Source organism: Salminus brasiliensis, chromosome 7 (assembly GCF_030463535.1).
Source record: "Salminus brasiliensis chromosome 7, fSalBra1.hap2, whole genome shotgun sequence".
Lineage (NCBI taxonomy): Eukaryota > Metazoa > Chordata > Actinopteri > Characiformes > Bryconidae > Salminus > Salminus brasiliensis.
The window spans coordinates 14,557,620-14,580,201 of record NC_132884.1 but is presented as its reverse complement, the minus strand read 5'-3'; the positions used below and the strand labels follow the sequence as shown (position 1 = coordinate 14,580,201).

The window sequence follows — 22,582 nt, the reverse complement described above, 5'->3', positions numbered from 1 at the left end:
CATGTTCTGATCATCTGCAGCATAAATCTGGGGGGTTCCTCACATGTCTTGCATGTTTTTAGTTATATCACCTTCATCTCTTAATATTGTTAAAATTAACATCAAATGTCTATATGTGTAACTGCAAAATTCCCATGCTCAATGTTTTCATTAAGGAATAGGAACACTTAAAGTGCATGAACTATGTATGAGTCTATGTACAGCTGTATGAGTCATGCACTAATAGCTTTCATACATTCATAAATATTCAAACTTTGCTTTACTTCTGTTTCTTTGGAAAAGAACCAATGGCAGTCTGGGGCTACTGGACTTTAAGCAGTGTGTAACAGTATGTGATAACAGTCGGAACACCCTATCAGCTCTGGTACAGTATGGAAATATTTGATTTTAATATAGACACAGTAGGAGCTAAATTAAAAGATAAAAATTAGTTAGCATAAAGTACTGTGTTTAAACTGCACAGACAGTGTGTGTGTGTGTGTGTGTGTGTGTGTATGGGTGTGTGAGAGAGAACAAGAGAGACTTACAGAGTCGTGGTCTTGGAGAGCTGCTAGTATGAATGTGCGGTAATGCTGTTGTCCAGGCAAGGCTTTGTTGTAAAAGCCGTTGTAGGTTTTCTCGTCCCCCAGGATGAACGTTTCAGGGAGTGTCTTGAGTTTGGCAGCGATGTACGGCCGCAGGAAATCCGAAGACTGCCTCTTCCGCCGCTTACTCGCTGTGGAGTCTCCACCAGCTTCTAACATCTATGACACACACACAGTTAATTATGTAATGTAAGCAAATGCACGCCCAAATTTCAGAGTGCCTTTGGAGTTGGAGATTTACAATTTAAGGAATTAGAAATTTGCTCTTTTAAAATGTACCCATAGCTGATATAGGTGTTCTACTGCACACACAGTATAATCTCCATCTAATCTCCAGCCAAGTCTAAGGTGACTAGGTCTGATGCCGTGGATCGGCATAAAACGAAGCACCCCTTTATAGACAGAGGTTATAGTTGGAGTTTTGTTTGTGATCCAGAACTAATTACCCAATTATCAGTACCTGACCTTACTACTGCTCTTGTGGCTCAGTGCTCAGTGCTTCAACATCTACAGCAAAGCCTTCTCAGAAGAGTGCAGGCTGTTACTGTAACAAAGGAAGACTAACTCTCTATGATTTCAACACCCTTGAATTCAGAAGAGCCTTTGACTGAGCAGGTATCCTCACACCTTTGGATACATACAGCAGGATGAAGAAACTGAGAGAGATAAAATTCAACATTCGAAACACCTCTGTCCTCTTTCTTCAGCGCTGCAGGCCCTTCTGTCCTCACTTCCACACAAACCGCACTAAGCCAAATCAAATGCAACAGGATTAATCTTGAACAAATGGAGCGTGGTGGGATTCTGAATGACGAACACTGAGGGAAGGCAGGAAAAAGACCATAATCTCAGCGCAGTAATAAACAGCAACAGCCTAACTTCGGCTCCCTGAAGTAATGCACCTCTCGTCTGAGAGTGTAACTCTCATAAAGAAAACCCAGCTCCGCGGAGAGATGCTTCATTCTTCACTGCAAGCTCTTTGCTGCACCGTGGAGTCTGTGTGATTGCCACTGCTCAGAAAAAAAACCCTTAAAAGCCCTGCCTTCCATTGCAGCATATTTATTTTACATGCCCTGATGCTTTTTGATATTCAACAGGCCTCATAATAAAGTTTTGAGAGTTTTTTTTTCTTTTTATTCCTCCCGATCTGCAGACAGCGCATTTGTGAGACAGCAAACTCAGGAGAAAAAGCCCCAAAACCTCTGTATTAATAACACAAAGAGGAAAGAAAAATGCCATGAGCAGAGTTTTCAGGTTTTTAGAAGCAGCAGAAGAACGGGGAGGAGAAGGCCTGTAGCTGGAACACAGTGGCACAAAACGTTAAATAGAGCAGAGGAAAAAGGGAATTTGTTAAAAAAAAAAAGCCTGTTCAGCAAAGCACTGCCAGGCTGCAGGGTGTGGAGAGGAGTCGTTACAGCAGTTAAGGGTTTACAAAATCCACAGCTCAGAGATGATAGCAAAATGAATGGTCGGACTTTATTTAGATGGCCCACTGTAGATGATTTACAGCTGCTCAAATAATCATCTCCAGGCTTACTGAACTACTGAAACTACTATGATGTTTCTTCAGTTAAGCCTAAGATGTGGGTTTAGGGTTGAGGTTAAAGCTAGACTCTGAGATAAGTTTAGGGTTGAGGTTAGAGTGTAAGGTTTAGGTGTTATAGGGAGGTTAAGGTTACATTGACTGTTAGGGTTAGATTTTGTGTTTATATTTACGATAAAATAAGTGTTATGTTTAGGAGTGGGTGTTGGGTTTAGATTAAAGCGAGAGATAGGTTGAGGGGTGAGATTAGCGCGAGAGATAGGTTGAGGGGTAAGATTAGAGCGAGTGTTGGGTTTAGGGGTAAGATTAAAGCGAGAGATAGGTTGAGGGGTGAGATTAGCGCGAGAGATAGGTTGAGGGGTAAGATTAGAGCGAGTGTTGGGTTTAGGGGTAAGATTAAAGCGAGAGATAGGTTGAGGGATGAGATTAGAGCGAGAGATAGGTTGAGGGGTAAGATTAAAGCGAGAGATAGGTTGAGGGGTAAGATTAGAGCGAGTGTTGGGTTTAGGGGTAAGATTAAAGCGAGAGATAGGTTGAGGGGTGAGATTAGAGCGAGTGTTGGGTTTAGGGGTAAGATTAAAGCGAGAGATAGGTTGAGGGGTGAGATTAGAGCGAGAGATAGGTTGAGGGGTAAGATTAGAGCGAGTGTTGGGTTTAGGGTTAAGATTAAAGCGAGAGATAGGTTGAGGGGTAAGATTAGAGTGAGTGTCGGGTTGAGGGGTGAGATTAGAGTGAGAGATAGGTTGAGGGGTAAGATTAGAGTGAGTGTTGGCTTGAGGGGTGAGATTAGAGCGAGTGTTGGGTTTAGGGGTATGATTAAAGCGAGAGATAGGTTGAGGGGTGAGATTAGAGCAAGTGTTGGGTTTTGGGGTAAGATTAAAGCGAGAGATAGGTTGAGGGGTAAGATTAGAGTGAGTGTCGGGTTTAGGGGTAAGATTAAAGCGAGAGATAGGTTGAGGGGTAAGATTAGAGTGAGTGTCGGGTTTAGGGGTAAGATTAAAGCGAGAGATAGGTTGAGGGGTAAAATTAGAGTGAGTGTCGGGTTTAGGGGTAAGATTAAAGCGAGAGATAGGTTAAGGGGTAAGATTAGAGTGAGTGTCGGGTTTAGGGGTAAAATTAAAGCGAGAGATAGGTTGAGGGGTAAGATTAGAGTGAGTGTCGGGTTTAGGGGTAAGATTAAAGCGAGAGATAGGTTGAGGGGTGAGATTAGAGTGAGTGTTGGGTTTAGGGGTAAGATTAAAGCGAGAGATAGGTTGAGGGGTGAGATTAGAGCGAGAGATAGGTTGAGGGGTAAGATTAGAGCGAGTGTTGGGTTTAGGGTTAAGATTAAAGCGAGAGATAGGTTGAGGGGTAAGATTAGAGTGAGTGTCGGGTTGAGGGGTGAGATTAGAGTGAGAGATAGGTTGAGGGGTAAGATTAGAGTGAGTGTTGGCTTGAGGGGTGAGATTAGAGCGAGTGTTGGGTTTAGGGGTATGATTAAAGCGAGAGATAGGTTGAGGGGTGAGATTAGAGCAAGTGTTGGGTTTTGGGGTAAGATTAAAGCGAGAGATAGGTTGAGGGGTAAGATTAGAGTGAGTGTCGGGTTTAGGGGTAAGATTAAAGCGAGAGATAGGTTGAGGGGTAAGATTAGAGTGAGTGTCGGGTTTAGGGGTAAGATTAAAGCGAGAGATAGGTTGAGGGGTAAAATTAGAGTGAGTGTCGGGTTTAGGGGTAAGATTAAAGCGAGAGATAGGTTAAGGGGTAAGATTAGAGTGAGTGTCGGGTTTAGGGGTAAAATTAAAGCGAGAGATAGGTTGAGGGGTAAGATTAGAGTGAGTGTCGGGTTTAGGGGTAAGATTAAAGCGAGAGATAGGTTGAGGGGTGAGATTAGAGCGAGAGATAGGTTGAGGGATAAGATTAGAGCGAGAGATAGGTTGAGGGGTAAGATTAGAGCGAGAGATAGGTTGAGGGGTAAGATTAGAGCGAGAGATAGGTTGAGGGGTAAGATTAAAGAGAGAGATAGGTTGAGGGATAAGATTAGAGCGAGTGTTGGGTTTAGGGGTAAAATTAAAGCGAGAGATAGGTTGAGGGGTGAGATTAAAGTGAGAGATAGGTTGAGGGGTGAGATTAAAGCGAGAGATAGGTTGAGGGATGAGATTAGAGCGAGAGATAGGTTGAGGGGTGAGATTAAAGTGAGAGATAGGTTGAGGGGTGAGATTAGAGCGAGTGTTGGGTTTAGGGGTAAGATTAAAGCGAGAGATAGGTTGAGGGGTGAGATTAAAGCGAGAGATAGGTTGAGGGATGAGATTAGAGCGAGAGATAGGTTGAGGGGTGAGATTAAAGTGAGAGATAGGTTGAGGGGTGAGATTAGAGCGAGTGTTGGGTTTAGGGGTAAGATTAAAGCGAGAGATAGGTTGAGGGGTGAGATTAGAGCGAGTGTTGGGTTTAGGGGTAAGATTAAAGCGAGAGATAGGTTGAGGGGTGAGATTAAAGCGAGAGATAGGTTGAGGGATGAGATTAGAGCGAGAGATAGGTTGAGGGGTGAGATTAAAGTGAGAGATAGGTTGAGGGGTGAGATTAGAGCGAGTGTTGGGTTTAGGGGTAAGATTAAAGCGAGAGATAGGTTGAGGGGTGAGATTAGAGCGAGAGATAGGTTGAGGGAGAACATAAGTGCTCCACAGCTCAAAGCAAAAGCCCCTGCTACCTCACTACTGTTGAACTGAAACACCTGTGGATTTTTTTTTCAGTTTTAGAAAAGTTTTAAAAACTACTGGTTCTTGACTTGTTTTTCATTGGCTTTCTCTTATTTAAAAAACGGAAAAACCCTTCATTCTCCGTTCATCATGAAATGTTTGCAGAATGTAAAAGGCAGCTGGTGTTTTCAAATGCTGTCAAAATAAAGTGACAGTATAGTGTTGGCTAAATGATACTATCCAGCCTGGAGGGAGGTGATTCCTGCTAAATCATAACATAGCATAACACTGAGTGGCACAGGCCATTAGTCCTACTGCAGCACTTTGCCAGGAGAACCGAGTAATTCAGAATAAGCTGTAGGCGATGGCAAATGGAGTAGGACTTGCTACAGGCCGCCTACTGAGGCCACTCCAGCCTCAACTGCCATGCAATAGTTTCAGCTGGAATAAATCCACCATCCAAGCTGGCTTCTGCTGTGGACGGAGTCCAGAACCAATCAGATTCCAACAGTTTGCTTTAGGCTTCAAATCTTTCAGACCCAAGTATATTTACCAAGTGCGTCAAGGCCAGAAGTTCTCTATCAGAGTCTCTCAAACTCTCTTAGCTCTGGCTTCTACACACTGCATACACAACCACCCACCTATCCAACATCCCACACTCACACCAACAATCACACCAACACTACAGTGTCAGTGTCACTGCTGTGCTGAGAACAACCCAACACCCAGCTATCTGTAAACGGCTAAATTGCACCTATATAGTCATGTGTGTACATCCAAGTGCACATCAGAATATTACAAGCACATATACAGTTTATGTATTCCTGGTTCTGTGTGTTCATGTACCTCATCCAGATCCATGTCCTCTGGGCTTTCCCAGCGCCGCAGTGTGGCTGGAGTCACTGGCACCACCACTATGTAGTACCACCTACAGGACAAAAAAAATACAGAAATATGCAAAGTGTTTCAAACCTTGTCAGGAAATAACATACAACTCTCATGTGTATTATTTATATCACTGCTGTGGGGGATTTTTGTTTTACGATTCTCAGCTTCTCGTCCCTTTCATGAACATATTATGACAAATGGACCAATTAAAGTGGTCTAATATTACTCATGCTCTTATTCTATTAACTCACAGCACATTCAATTATGAATGTACTTTTCTTTTCAGACTAAGTTATCTTTTTGATATGAACAGCAATGATGTGTAACTACATATGTTTTACAGGTCCCATATCTATTATACTATATACTATACTATATACTATATAATAATAACAATAATAATAATATGTCAGTAGGCATTATATACACCCTAAGCAAAAGAGGGTGCTGAATAGTTCTGAAAAATGATCAGCAGAGGTTTTCCATCATAAAGACAAACCATTTCACCAAGTTATCAGACCACGTGGTTCTATATAGAATCATAGCCTTCAGAACTGGGGTGGGCAATACCTGTCCTGTTTTGTGCTTTTCCTGCTCAAGCACACCTGAGTCAACTCACCTGTGAAGGTTTAGTAGGTCTGTTAGAGCAGGGAAGTTATAGCAGTAAACTAAGCTGGACTCTGGCCCCTGTTGTCCACCCCTGCTTTAGAAGAAACCATAAGTGTATATACGATCCTGGATCCAGTAAGAATTGTTTTAGAGCCTAACTCTAAACCTTTTAAAAATAAAGGTGCTCCAAAGTGTTCCTTGAGCGATGCTATAGAGGAACCATTTCTGGTTCCATAAAGAACTTTTGAAAAAGGGATGAGAGTGTGGGGGACCTTTTAAACCGTGCTTAACAGAAGCTCAGCAATGAAAAAGATATGGGTATGCCCCTTCTGATGTGAATGATTCACTGAACAAACACGGTTAAACACGCTTTACGATACCAGAATCATTTTGGTGGTCCTAAAAATAATGCTACCCTTATTTTCCTCTAGTTTTCCTAACTAGAACATTTTTAAATGAAAGACAAGAGTGCTGAAAGGACACATTGTGACATGGAAATTGGACTGCGTTTTATGAACCCCCATTAAGGCGGCAATATTTTGTTTGTTCTAGATGGATCAAACTGGATTACTTCTGTGCAAAAACATAGTCGTCACAATACTGTTCAATATTCCAACTGAGTGTTTTGACGAATGAAGGAGTGTAGTATGTGATCTAGCTAACGTAAGCTAAATGATTCATCCAATAAATGATTTAGGCCAGCCACGTCACACCAAGAGCGTATCACACTCGCGGTAAACAGGAAAACGGCCACAGCGTGGTCTGTTGCTGGTGTAGCGCAACCCCTCTGTTTGCGGTGGAACTTGGAAAGTCTGTCTGAAAACAGAACTGCAGAGTGTCCCGAGCAATTACAACAAAAAAGCCCAACCGACACTGTGGTGCTTTTCTGTCTTCACGTCACGTACGAATGGCAGATGCCATTTCAGGATTCTTCAGAGAACATGCTCTTCTACTTTTTTCCATTCGGAGTCTGAGATTGGTTTGTTGTGTGTGTGCTCAGCCCCCAGTCTGCTCTCTGATGGAGCGGCCTGGTTGAACATTAAGATACTGATTGCATTTCTAAATTATTTCTCTACAGCCCCGCAGCCTCTGGCTTACTCACTGACTGCAACAAACACTTGAGACCCAATTAAGTCTGAGCGATTCTGCCCCCTTACACACACAAACCCACATACACACAGGCACAGTCAGAACAGGGCTTGCTGCTGAACAGCAGCAGGGGAGAGATTCTTCAAAATCTTCATCAGCTATAATCATTTTCACTATACCCTCTTAGCCGCTCAGCCCTCAATCACTTTCAAACAGCCAAGTGAATCAAATCCGCAAGTCCCATTTTCCACAACAAACTCTAATATTATAACACTGGCTTTTCTTGCTTTCTCTCTCTCTCACACACACACACACACACACACACATATTGTTTGGTGTGGACCAGCAGAACTTTCTCCTTAATTGGTTTGTTTAGAGAGGTGTGAATACCCCACCAGTATTTGCAGCCTTTAAAAACAAATCACAGGTCTTCCAAGTCAAGCCTGGGTTACTGCTGGTGGGATCACAACTTTCAGATGGTCCGCACCAAATGAGAGAATTCAGCATCATGCATGCATGGTTCTCTCAAGAGTTGCTGCAGCGAAATGAACTTTCCTGATCATAACCAAAATGGAGATTTAGGACCACTCCCGAAGACTGAAACCGAAAACTAGAATTGGCATTTTATTTATATAGTACCATCCTCAAACACAAGGCTGCTGTGCAGCATGCTAGCAGAGTGTTCTGTCTTGAAATACAATCAAACCTGCAGTGGAGAGGTTCTTCAGTCTTGTATCCTCTCTTGATGCCAAGTATGAATATTGAAGCGTGTCTGTGTTGACTGGTGCGGGGGAGTGAGGGGGAACAGTGGTTTTAATCACTGTCTTGTTTTCATCATCATTCAAAGTACTGTGTGATCTTTGGTATGTCGAAGCTTCCTTTTTCTGTGAAGTACATCTCCTGTGTTCTGGGGCTTTTATGGCCAAAGCGTGGGCCTTTTGGACAAATGTGAAAGTGCTATAGTGTTTTAGTGATTTTCGACCAACGTATTATAGTGGTTGACATTTCAGAGCAGCCTTACTTTTCAGCGCATGCTATCACTGAGAAAACGACATAATCTGCCGGCTTTAACAGAACGTATTTTGGACAGGTTGAGCCAGATATCCATGACCTTACTCAAGGTGATGCATAATTAAGCAGTCAATTTCTAATAAAGAAGCCACTCACAAAGTTAACCACCTCTAAGAACCAATGAGGTACACTATATACAACCTGATCTTATATAGAAATGACCATACAGGTCTACTGTTTCAGAGCACAATACAAACACAATGTGCACAAAGAAAATGCATTAAACAGTGCTGGGAGATAGACTTGCTGTTTATGGAAAAAAACTGCATTACTGGACTGAAATTACTGGTGAAACATGTAAGGATTCATCATGTCAGTGTAGTTAAGGTTAGAATAAGGCTTCAGCTTTTCGGCACATGGCTAACCACAAACATTACACTTTTGGCCTCCAGGAAAAATGCTTGGACAGGGTGATCTAGACAGCTCGTTAGGGAACTCGGTTTAATGAAACACAATGTGAAGGACTACGTTTCACCAAATAGTTCAGAATGATCAAATTATGAATATATATTTTTTAAGTTTAAAAAACTCTTTAAAACACTTGGATGAGGTGTATAAGTCGGCTTATCGGTAATGACGAAATTGGTGTTGGATTTTGGGAATGAATGTTGACATAACGGAAGCGTGACTTCATCAGAACTGTTTACAATAGTGATGGGGTTCAAGGAGTTTGATGGATGGCGGCAAACCCGGGGCTGCTGCCTATAGTCTCTGAACTGCCAGAGCTACAGCTGTGTACAGCTGACAAAAGGCCTGTCAAAACTTCTCTCAAGACAGATACTGATTGCTTGAATCTCTTCATTAGTTCACATTGCTTTTTCATGTTTTGGAAACTTTTAATAATCATATCTAAGCTATTTCACATCGTATTCTCAACCACTAGCTATCATATATTGCATTTTTACGTTTCTAAAAGGGTTGCAATTACCTGCATAACCTGTTCCTAAACAGTCGTTCTATAAGAATATTATTCTTATTATATATTATTAAAATCTTCAGGGCTGTGGATGCCAGTGGATTATACCATTTGCCTCAGTAAAACCTTTGTTATATTTGTGTTTATATTTAATATTATTGATGCTGGACTATTTTTGTTAATCCTGACATTGAAGCTGTGACTGAATTAGTCACATATAAGATACTGGATGTGTGTATACGTTGTTTATTTTCTTGTACCTGCTGTAACACTGCCCTGACTCAGCTCAAGGACTTTATAATGACCTGACAGTTCGGGGGTTTTGGAGGCTGTAAAAATGTTCATGAGTGGGACTGAGGCCATTTGTTTGGTCCTGTGTGTATGTGTGTGTGTGTGTGAGAGAGAGAGAGATTCTGATGCCTGAAGGCAACAGCAGTTACAGCAGAGTGAAAATTGCATGCCATTTTACAATATGAGCGACCAAAACAGATTTATTGATTTCGCATTCAAATGGAAACGTGTCTGGTTATTCTTCCCCTCTGCATTAGCGTCGCTACCTGTGTGTTTTTTGTGCTTCGCAGCTGGAGCTAAAAGGCTATTCCTGAATTACCATTACAAAAACATCACTTACATTATTCACAATGCATGTTGAACTGTTATAGGTATACACAAGTAATAAAGCTTTCAAGCGTTGTATGCATGGGAAATCAGACTAGCTTTGCCATTAACATTCAGAGAACCAAACACAGTGTTTGCTCTAAGATTCTTTTTAGTAGTGGCAGCAGACCAACCCCTCCACATCCCCCTCACCCACAAAGTGAATGCAAAAGGGTCCTAAAATTAGGTAATATGTCATAAGAGATGAAACACAGTAACACTGTGCAACTAGACTGCAAAACAAGCTTTACAGACCATGTTTTAAGATCCATTTATACATATGACATCTTTTACCCACTGTGAACTGGCCAATTTCCAGCTGAACGATACAAGCTGCACAGAGCTAGGATAGTAACGTTAGACGAGGTAACCTGGCCTTAACATTTGTTTGTTTACCAAAAGACTGGCTGCCTTTCTATGTGTATATGTGTCACATGTGATCTACTGTGGCTTTCTGAGGTCTCCATATGGCTTTAACCTTACGTAGTACTGTCAAAATGCTGCACTGTGGCGCACTGAGGAATTGAAAAGTGCTCAAAGTTATGAAGCGCATGCATGAGTATAGAAAACTCTGAAATATAATTGGTTTATAGTTCAAACATAACTATAATTAATCCCAGACTTGAACATTAAAGGCATATTTTGTTGAAAAATTGTTAATTTCTGCATATTTTAGGCAGTTTAATGTGTCATTTTCTGTACACATTCAACATTCATTATTTTACAAGTGCGTTCTGTAGAAGAAGAACACATGTAATATTACCAGGGGTGGGGAAACTTCTGCAAGACATATAGTTCAATACTGAATAAGCAGCCATAAGCTAGGCATTGGTCTGTGAGTCACCATTAGCATTAGCAATGTGTGTGAGAGGCTATTTTCAATTCTGCTGGCCTCTCAGTGTCCAGACTACTCAGACTACTGCATCATCTCAAATCCCTCCACTGCCCTAAACCAAAGCCTTCTGAGGCTGTTTGTCAGCTCAGAGTCTGTGTGTGTGTGTGTGTGTGTGTGTGTGTGTGTGTGTGTGTGTGTGTGTGTGTGTGTGTGTGTGTGTTAATGCCTTGTTTCATAAACTTCTTCCTTGACTCCTTACATACACTCTGTGGTACAATCTGGTGGACGAAGTATCCAGTAAAGTATGCTGAAGTACGTGTGTTTTATTTTAAAGCAATAATTACTCAAATAAGTGTAAAGGCAGAATGTAAATAACTGAATTCACAGCAATTTTCACAGGACCAACACACCTGCAACTCCACAAACACAAAGAAGAGCTTGTGCAATAGTTCCATAATGAAATTCCAAGACACCAACCAAATTTTAACTACATGACTAACCGTAACGCAATAACACACTAAATAATGTAACTAACACACCAATTGTACACGACTAGTCTCTGAAGCTATAATATCTGCCTGCAGTAAATGTCCACACTCCTCTTCAGGACAGTAATCCCTGAGACAAATCCCTCAGCAAATACATCATGAGCGCTAAAGGGTCATTTCAGTCAAGATGATTTCAAATAAGATCGTACAGCTTTATTCTGCTAATTAAAGAGCTGTTAATGCTGATACAGCAGGCAGTTCTCCACAAACTGATGGTGCTGAGGGTGTTGATTATGACTTTTATTGGTGAAGATTGCATGATTACATTGACACTGGAGGTGATGTGGCTGTAATGGTCATAATGACCAGAGGGTGTACGTGGATATTTATACTGCTTCAGTAAATAGTCACAGCGTATGTCTTTCAGGTTTTCATTGTACGCAACTAAAGAAAGCACTTTATAACACCTTGTCTGTTGTAAATATCTGTTGTATTTATTGATTATGATTGATTATGATAAGATTTACTGCTCACTAACTACTAATTCAATAAAAAAAATTCAGTAGTTATTACAAAATATTCTGTATGTAACGATTCATTAATTACCATGCATTCTTCACCAACTTCTATGCATTCTTAACCAACTACTAATCATTCTTAACCAACTACTATGCATTCTTAACCAACTACTATGCAATACTCACTACTACCAAGTTTTCAGTACGTACTGTAAATTATTTAGAAACTACTATAAATTACACAGTCAGTACTGCAACGTAAAGATGCACGTATTTGTCACTGTACTATGTACAGCGTAATGTGCCCTCCGCATTTTACCCATCTGTGGTCGTGAACACACACACACACTAGTGAACTAGGGGCAGTGAGTACACACACACCCAGAGCGGTGGGCAGCCAACTCCAGCACCTGGGGAGCAGAGATGGTAAAGGGCCTTGCTCAAGGCCTCAACAGTGGCAGCTTGCCAAGCCCGGGTATCAAACCCATAACCTTGTTATCAGTAGCCTGGTGCTTTAACCGCTGAGCCACCACTGCCCTGTATTTGGTAAGTACTATACACTATTCAGGTAGGACTGTGAATTATTCTATAACTACTATGAAACTAACACAGCGCATACTGGTTTCTTGGACTATGGATTTTTGCATTCTCAGGTTCTCCTAGTTATGTATCTTCAGACTAGAACTACTGCTGGAGGCACATTCTTCAGCATCATGGCTACTAAGCTGTAGGATATTAACCTCAAGTCTGCTCTCTTAATTTAAAACCTGCTTTCCCTTGTTCCACCAACACTTTTATTCTCCTTCTGTATGTATTTTTTGAATGCTGGCAAAAATCCAATTCAACATAAAGATTTGAAGCTGAAGTTGCTATTCAGCATTGAGTTTCCAGTTTTCAATGCCTGGCTACCGAGGGGAATCATCTTTCTGTAGCTAATCTAACAAATTTGCCACCAGGTCAATGTTTTAATGTGACCACATGACATCTACGTGACACATTCTAACAGTGTGCAATCACACACATACAAAACAAATATGATTAGTAACGCACTGAAAATACAGGTATTCAGACATAGATGACATAGATGTTTTGAGTTGAACAGGTGCTTGTAAGGTTGTATGGTGTTTATGCCTGGATGCAAGGTAGGGATACCCTACCTTACATGGTGCCAGACTGTCACACAGATTACTGTGTAATTATCATTTTAGCTATTTTTTATTTTACCTTAATTGAATGAAATTAATTTAAAATATATCATAAAAAGAAACCCTCATCATTTATATCTCAGCACTATGAAACACTTTGAATACTTGCCCACTTTCTTTTATCACTGATGACAATAGCATAGCCTGTGTTACGGACCTGATGCGTGTACTGATGCTGGAGTGGACTCTGGGCAGTGTGATGGTGAGTTTTCCTCCCTCCTCAGGGTCATTTGGATGTCTGGATGGTTTGCTGGTCAGCAGGTCCGGTGCAGTGCGGATGGACACCTGCTGCTGGAGTCCACCTGCGCTGTTCCCTCTGCTCATCAGAACAAAGGAGTAATCTGTGTCCGGTTGCAGACGAGTGATCAGCTTCCTCTTCAGGTCCCCCTGCACCTCCACACTCTGCTGGTTATACAGGATCTGCCAGCAGAGGGTGCTCCCATTAACACTTAAATACACATCACAGGCACTGCACTGCACTGACCACTGGCAACAGGTCTACCATTCTGCCTTTACTTACACCCTTATCTTTGTTTCATTTATCATTTGAGAGAAAACAGCATTTTATTAATAATTATGAATGCTATTATTTCAATAGCGTGTATTTATCTTAACAGTGATTATGTAATATTAAGACAACAAATTTTCTAAATGTATGTATCAACCTCGGATCAATATACACTCGAACCTTCGAAACAGTTTGTTAGACTCCTTAGCATTAACTCTATGCCTCTCTCTTCAGTCTCTCTCTCTCTCTCTCTCTCTCTCTCTCTCGTATCTATCTATGTGTGGCTATATCCCACCTTGAAAGGCACTTGAGACTTGTACGTTTCCGGCACCTCCCACGTCAGCAGAACAGAGGTCTTCATCACGGCTTTCACTCCAAAGTTTTTGGTGAACTCTGAGGACAAAAACAGTTAAAGAAGGTAAAGAAGCTCATTCTGGTTCTGTTACATGAGTGCAGGAGCAGAATGCAAGTGGGTTTCAGAAGCCTTTCAAAAGAAAACTTTTCTCCTGATCACTTCCAGTTTTTGAAAGTACCCCCAACTGCACACAATAGCAGGCTTTGGTAGCTGGTATGGCTGCAGTCAAAAACAAAGTACTTCTGATGTGCAAATCACCAGTTGCACCACATTTCAAAATATGCTGGATAAGGCACCAGAATATCGCCAAAAATGTTTTAAGAAGAGATGGAGACACTCTTAAATACTTTAAAAGTTTCAATACTGTAACAGAAGCTTAAACTGGTACCCTCTGTCTTTTTAGAAGTAGTACATTAAAATGTAGAATATCTAAAAAAAAACTGAAATATTAAAAGAAAAAGAGGTTAACTTAGAGGTTAACTTGGCACACTGGAATGACTGACTGCAGCTCACACACACCATGAAAAGCATTCTGGAAGGATGAATTATTAATGACTAATAAGAGCAGAGAGGCTGCATTCAGGGTCGATGCTGATGTCCTTTATTTTTTATGCACGTATCTGCCAGTGCCGATGGTGATACCTAACTGTTTCAAAAATGTGGAAATTCCCACTTCATCTGCCTACATTAGTATTAATGTAACATTTACTTATTCATATATAAATGCAGTAAAATGCAGACTGTGCCGGCGCATGTACCCCAAGTGCCCCCAAGAGTGGCCAGTGGGGCAGAGCCAATGGTGAGGAAGGTTGAGGGGGTGGCGAGCGGAGCCGAATGAGTGGCAAGCTGGGCAGGAAAGCTGCCGCCACATCCCAGAGCAATGAGTGGGGCCACAAGACCAGACCGGAGAGACGGGCCCTGACAAAAGGTAATGCGTTGCCAAATGGGACCCCCTGAGCCTCACCTCTGGTTCCACAGTGTCGCCAATGAACTACGCCTCATAATTGATCCGGGCGCCCATGCTGAGACATTTTGGAATAGTGGAGGTGACTCAAGAAGCTGAGCAACCTTTCTTTCTCTTTTTCTCACACTCTTCCTATCCGGTGCCCAATCAGCTGCAGCATGCTGATTAGCACCAGTTGATCTTAATCAGTGAAGGCTCCTAAAATATAAAACATTTTGGAGAATAAGACTATGTTTGCTGTGTCCGGCATCAAATGTTCCGCTCTGTTTTGAATTATGATAAATACATCATCAAATACACCTGAAATGATAAAGCAACAGATTACAGAGCATTTTTCCAGGTGACTCATCTTAGTTTAGTCACATGTCCCCTAACTTACGTTTCTTACTTCTACATCCCAGTTAAGTTAACAATACATTTTGAGTTGAGCCTCAAAAACATCAGTAAATTAAATGACTTAAATATTGTGTAAGTTGTAATCTCCTCCCCCTTGATATGCTTACTTATTTACTTTATTCCCATCTATAGGTTAGAACTCCCCCATCAAATGACATCCCCAGACTGTTAGGCCACTGAGCCTTTGCTGGGATTTGAACTTATGATCTCTTCACACTTAATGAGCAGTAAGTTAGCCTGTTGTCCCATTCTAGAACCATGAAACTACAGTGTCTGAAAACACAGTTCTTCACCTTTCTATTCTTTCTTGGACAATGAAATATACATCAGTTCACAGCTCTAAAGTTGTGCAACTGTCTAACTGCCTGTTTGGCAGGAGAGAGCAGATTCTAAGGTCAAATCCCATCAACTCCACAGCCCTCTGGATCAGAAATCTGAGAATAGGAAGTCCGCACAATATGTAATTGGGGAGTCCTAACCTGCAGATGGGAATAAACAGTAAAAGCAACGTGAAATTCTTTCAGCTGATAATTCAGATGCAGCTCATTTACTAACGTTTTTGAGGCTCAACTTAATATGTGCTGTTGACCAAACTGAGAGGCAGAAGTAAAATATGTGAGTTAGCAGAACATCTGAGTGAACTCAGAAAAACGCTGTGTAATCAGTTATTGCATTCATTTTTACCAGTGTATCAGTCTGAAATATCAGCCAATTCTAAATGTTAGTGCACTGCTGATAGGTTCTTTGTAGCAATTATCTGCTCATACCAATATCACTGAGCATGCTTTGAATTCTGTTGAAATCTGATGTAATTAGAAATACTGTCTATTATCAGGGGAGCTACATGTGCTGGGGAAAGTGTGTGCTCCACATCTCAAATGCAAGGGGAAAAAAATCAAAGTATCTGCGTTTTCTTTATTTAATAAACAGACAGCACTTCAACCTGACAGCTGCAAATGCAGCAGAGCTAGATATACAGTATCTAAGGCTCTAATACCAGTGTGCATTTGTGTGCGTAAGCCGAAGCTGTGCTGGTCCTGCCACTGTGATGCAGTTATCACCAGCATCCATCAGCCGTACGTCTGCTGCTCTCCCCAACCATCTGCTGTATATGAATAATCATGTGTGTGCGTGTGTGTTTATTGTACATGCGTGACACAGAAATGAAGAGTTGCAAATGTACAGATATGGTAAAAATGTTGAACTATGGAACGACTTGTATTAGTAACGGTATAAGGGTTGGTTATGGGGGTCAATTAGGCGTCTAGGCAGGTTTTAAGGTGTCTTTTTAAAGTCATAAGTCTTGGATTAAATTAACAACATAAGGTAATAAGGTACCATTTCTACCATTTCTACCATTTTCATAATATCTATGTACCATTTTATAGTAGTATATACTATTATATACCGCTACTAATATGCTGAAGTTACTTGTACTTTATTTACAGTGATGTGTGTGTGTGTGTTTGTGTGTACACATTTTTGCAAATGTGTGCGTTCCTCACCAGGCATGGAGGTGGCCATGGTCCTGCTCTGGATGCTGGGACTGATGGGTCCTCCTCCTTTACTGGTAAAGGCCTTGACCCTGATGTCATACGTAGTGTCCGCCTGGAGGCCGTTTATGGTCATGCGTGTGTGTGTTGTGCTGTTGGTGTGGTTCTGCTGGCTGTTTATGTCCCTGTACACCACCACGTAGCGTACAATCTTGCCGTTTCTCTCCGCAAGCGGTGGGGGATCCCAGGCCAGCTCGGTGGAGCTAGTGGTCAGTCCCACCACACTGAGGTTCTGCGGGTAGCTGCTGGGGACGTCCTCAGGGGTTGTGACCTCTTTGGTGTATTCCTCACCGTTTCCGGCGCGGTTTTTGGCGCTCAGTTTGAAGATGTAGGTGGCGCCCTTGTGCAGGCCGGTGACGGTGAAGTGGTCGTCGGTGCGTTTGAACTCTCGGACAGTGAAGGACGCATCCTCCTCACGCTTGTACTGCAGCGTATAACCTAGCAACTCTCCCACCATCTCTTTAGGAGGCTGCCACTGGATCAGAGCTGTGTTACCAATAGTCGTGCTGATGATCATGGTGGGCTTGCCTGGGACTGAGAGAGCAAGAGACATCACAAGAATCATAATCACTGTATTAGGAAACTCTATTAGCCAAATACACTACATAAATGACTAATTCCTACTTGTATTAAATAAAGAAATCTAGCAATACAAAACAATACTGTGGATAAATGTAGACATAACAGTTAGTCTCAGGCAAGCCATAATTAAATGAAAGCATAACTGTCTATGAAAAATTTGTAGTAAAAAGACTAACTTACTAATTAACTAGCTATCTAAATATTATCTGTTAGCGGGCCTGCATGAGAATGGGTGGTGGGGGGGTAATAATCAGCATTAGAAACAGCATCAGAAAGACTAATCCCCCTAATTAATCAGCTAAATGTGCTAGTGATTGGTGACAGCTTGCACAAAATGCAGCTGTTAGAGTGCACCCATTGAACACCCCTCCTGGGCTTTGCTGGTTTTGCCATTTGTGTGATATGTGCACTAACGGCTCCACTTCATGACTCGTAAAACACTGACACTTTTTAGCAGTGAACTTTGAATGAACTGTAAATGCCTCTTCACTCCTTTTAGTCATAAACCAGCCAAGAGACACACACACATATACATATGGGCTATTATATACAATTACACTGTGAATAATTTAAGTAAATTTACTGAGAAATGCTGCAGGGACAATCTACTGTATTACTACAGCATATTACTGTACAGAATGACAAATTGGGGGAGATACAGGCCAAGTCTCTTGTCAAAGAAGTTTGGGATTTTGTATTAATTAGCTGTGTGAAATAAAACATGTCACTGCTATTATGTTTCGTGTATACGGTGTACATGGGATGTATACACTCAATTGCCAAAGCTTTGCAGGCACCTGCTCATCCAGGGTTTTTTTCCGATATCAAGAGTATCAATAGGAAGTAATACTTCCTATTAATAAACACTTGTCTGTCTGTATTATTACAGCATTATTACAGTAACAGCCCCTTTTTTCTAGTTTTCAGAACACTTCTGTAAGGCTTTGATTGCATTCAGCCAGAAGAGCCGCATTAGTAACTGGTATATTAGTGACATTAGGTACTAGTGTTAGATGATTAGCTCTGGAGTAAAAATTGCAATCTAAACTTAGTGGTGCTTTATACCCCTCTAGCTGACACTTGGTATTGGGCACAGTGACCTCTGTTAGGCTCAACTGAATAGGATGCTCTCCAAAGCTTGAATATGCAAGTTGTGTGTGTGCACATTTGGACAGAGTGTCAACAATACTAAGACAGATTGACCACAAACTTTGGACATATTGTTATACATTAAGCTGAAACTTAATATGTATTATTTCTCTAAACCTTTTGTCAGCTGTTAGGTATCTACAGAATTATGTGAGTATAGGATCACACTGCAGTGATACTGTATCTAAATAAAAAAGGACCTTACACTTAAAACAGTACAGTTAGCTTCAGTATATATATATATATATATATATATATATAAGAAAAGTTTAGAAAATTAACAACACTATAGTGGAAAAACTTCTTCCAGTCGATTACTGTCATATAACAGGTATATGGTTGATTAAATTCCAGCACAGCTCTAGTGTTAGCTGTGTATTTCCTACAGTGGAGTACTAATATCAGTGTAGTATAATATCAGTATAACCAGTATGATCAGTTTCAAGTGATTAAAATGCTAACGTCCGATACGCACAGTTTTAATTTTGGTGTCGTAGAAATAAGAAAACACTTTCTGGGGTCATCTCCTGCATGAACATATCTATTCACACACATGCCCATGCAAACACGTCACTTAACACTTAACACACACAAACCTGCTCCAGCTGTGGTCACCACTTTAGCTTTACTGCGCGCTCCGTCCCCTTTAGTAGTGTATGCTGCTACAGTGATGGAGTAGGAGGTCTCCGCCTGCAGGCCTGTAATGAAGGCATCCTAAGGAAAAAGGAAAAAAACGAAGAAAAACAAAACATGGTCAGCCTGGGTGTGTGTTTGTGTGTGTGCATGAAAAAGAGAGAGAAAGGTAGAGAGACACTGTAACTGTAAGTCCTGATTAACATCACCATTCCTCCACATCAGCAGTCCGCAAGTAAGTGCATGCAAGGATTTTGGCCTACACCTAGTTGATCCTTACAATTACAATTATAATTATATACTGTATATGAGAGAGAGACTTTAAAAATCAATCAGTCAGTCAATTGATAGTATACAATTATTAAATAAACAAATACACAAATGAACAAACCATACTAACTAAATGAATAACTCAGTAACTACAATGATTTATCCACTAACCACCACAAATTACCCAGTAACTGCTGTAGTCCTGTAGTTGTGAGAGCGTGAGAGTGAAGTGTACGTTTAAAGATAAAGTTTCCACACTGTCCAAATAACTTAAACAAGTAAACTTTTCCAATTTTCAGAGAGTAGACGGTTTAACCATGCAGAGAAAAAAAGATTTAAGTGGGTTTAAAACACACACAAATACAGAAGTGTTTGGATGCTCTGCAGGGGGGAGCGTCAGATGCTTCCAAACAAATATGCACATTATTTCAGAACAACCCCAACAGCAACACAACTCCCTTCCAGCTTACTTAGGAGTCATTTGAATATTTCAAAAACAACACGGTGCAATAATTTTAGCGCAGTTATCCTGCTTCTTAAAAAGCCGTGCAAGAACGCTGTTCTGGTAGTTCAGCTGCTGATTTGCTGCTGCTCTTTTCTCTCACTTTGGAGCTTCGGCAGCTTATTTTAGATTGAAAGGATCCAAAATAAGAGTCTTCAGTAGAGACTCCAGCTCCTGTGCTGATAGATGCTGGCTGTAATGAGAAGTTCTGCTGCAGTTCTTCAGGGAACTCAGCACTCACATTGTTTTTTGCTAAACTTCATTTACTTCTACTTGAGGTGATAATGCCTGTGTTTGAGCTTTCAATCCGTCTTCAGTTGACCCAGTGAATCTAGCCTGAAAAGGCTCTGGTGATCAGAACGGATGATGCTGATTTTCTGTTGCACATGTACAGTTTTTAGCAATCTGCTCACTGTGTATCACACTGTCAGACACACACACAATATATATATATATATATATATATATATATATATATATATATATATATATATATATATATATTGTGTGTGTCTTACATCAACTGCAGTGAGTGGACATTGCTGAAATGTCAAACTGATAACAGAAGATTCCCAAGAATCAGACATTATCTACCAAGTCATGAAGTAGTGTAGGGAGATGGTATTTCTCACAGCCAACCAGGAAATAGCTTTTGAGCCATTCCTCCCACTTCATCACCCAGGATACATGTTAGTGCCAGCTGTGACCAGGGACATACTTTCTTCATGCGCTGCCAAAGAAGTGCATATACTTCCCATTCCAAGAAAATGAATTTTTTACACTACAAACCTTTACGTCATCAATATGATGTGAATTTATGAAAAAATAATATAACAGTAACTTTCCTTCACTTCTTCACTACTCATTCAGTCACCTTTTCCCTGAAAAACGTCATCTATCAGAGAGGAGATGCCTTTAAAATGGCAGGTGTGAACAGCTATGCGTTTTGTCAGTCATTTTTGATCGGATGCCCTGAGACGTGTGTTAATGACAGGTGTGAACGGGACCTATGTTACACTGACACAAAAGCTGTCCATCAGTTTATCAGTTTGTGTTTTTTGGCTAGAATGGTGCTGATGTAAGATTTTATTTATGTGAAAATGACTGACACATTTAAATGATCTGATTACAGTTTACATGTGATTTTACATTTCGAGTTTGGTGACATGTTGGTGACATCAATGATATTAATTTTCAAATATTTAAATCCGAATTATATATTATATATTTTGAGGGATTGGACGTGAATCTTTAATTGTGCTGAACAGAACGAATAAAAACTGGTGTGGTGACTATACTTTCTTTACCCTTATTTGTCGAGCTGCCGCTATTGCAACTTCATTGTTAACTACCAGTTCTGTGACATCAGCTGACAGATGAACAGCCTGACTAACATTGCACTGATTGATGGAGGGGGAAGGCCATCCTACCCACACAGAGAAGGTGAAAGGATGTCGGCCACAGATGGCTGCAGCATCACCAGGGATCAAACCCGTGGTCTCCCATTGATAAGGACAAAACTCAGGAGGCCTACAATCAATAATTTCTGAGTTTCCCCAAGAATGAGCTTCCACTGCCTTAAAAAGAACAGCTTTCCTGTCCTAATTAAGGCTGCATTTTATAACCTGAGCAGTTGGTGAGCATGCTGAGGCAGAGAGGAGGAGATGAGAAGGAAATGCGAATTATCCCCAGCTTTTAAATTCTCTTTAAATGTCTCATTATTCTAATGGTAGGGGATCTCTCTTTGGTGTTTGGTGCTGAGTGGTTTCTTCCCGCCTGTCCTTGGTCTGCACTCATTTTTAACTCAGTCTCTCTAATCTGCCATGGTGGCTGAAGCTGGAGCTTCTGGCATTAAGGCAGGGAGGATGGAGAGATAGAGACACGGAGAGGTGGAGAGTTTAAAAAGAGATGAGCGCCACTAAAGAGAGAGAGAGGGAGAGAGAGAGAGAGGGGGGATTGTCTTCATCTGTGTGAAGTGATGTGACAGCCATGCCTCATTAATCTCCACATCACAGAGACAGAGAGAGACTGGGGTCTGATATACTATGCCTTTTAAACCTGTTTCAGGTGCTAATCGGAAGCATTCTGACAGTGTGTTTTTGTACGGAAGCGGTGCCTGAGTCTAAACGTGCAGTTTATGAGCCATGTGTGGGGAAAAAATGCACAATGAGTTTCTCGTCCTCATGCATGTCTATGAGAAAGGATCGCACAAAATGTGGGAGGATCAGGCGGCAAGGGAGCACGTATATTGGAAGTGTGCATTTCCTGATCCAGAGTAGAATTTTGCTCCTGCAGACTGGTATTTAGTCCTCACTGAGTCTTCAGTTTCTGTGTCCTGAGTGTGATGATGGCTCTGCTGTTTGCTGCACTGTGAGCTCTTACTGCCATCGCACTGAGGCCCATTTTGTGAGAGACAGAGTGAGAGCGAGAGGAGATGTGGTGATTTATAAGACAGATGAAGAGACAGAAAGGGAGAGAAGGTGAAAGTGAGAAAAAAAGTGAGAAAGGGGGGTGTGAGAGAAGCAGAAAGACACAGAGTAGAGAAAAAGAGATACAGAAAGAAAGATACAGAGAGAGGGTAGAGAAAGATGGAGA

General features: G+C 41.2%; 1 protein-coding gene across 15 annotated transcripts in view; it reads right to left on the bottom strand.

Moving 5' to 3' along the window:
- Nucleotides 1–22,582, bottom strand: part of ptprfa (protein tyrosine phosphatase receptor type Fa) — a 288,662-nt gene that overhangs the window by 46,500 nt on the left and 219,580 nt on the right. For all 15 annotated transcript variants that reach the window (XM_072683950.1, XM_072683949.1, XM_072683951.1 and 12 more), the window contains 6 exons: nucleotides 19,179–19,296; nucleotides 16,804–17,385; nucleotides 13,879–13,976; nucleotides 13,233–13,495; nucleotides 5,646–5,727; nucleotides 528–743 (listed from right to left, as the gene is read on the bottom strand). In XM_072683950.1, the coding sequence (XP_072540051.1) occupies nucleotides 528–743; nucleotides 5,646–5,727; nucleotides 13,233–13,495; nucleotides 13,879–13,976; nucleotides 16,804–17,385; nucleotides 19,179–19,296 (1,359 nt within the window). The remainder of the gene's footprint in view (nucleotides 1–527; nucleotides 744–5,645; nucleotides 5,728–13,232; nucleotides 13,496–13,878; nucleotides 13,977–16,803; nucleotides 17,386–19,178; nucleotides 19,297–22,582) is intronic.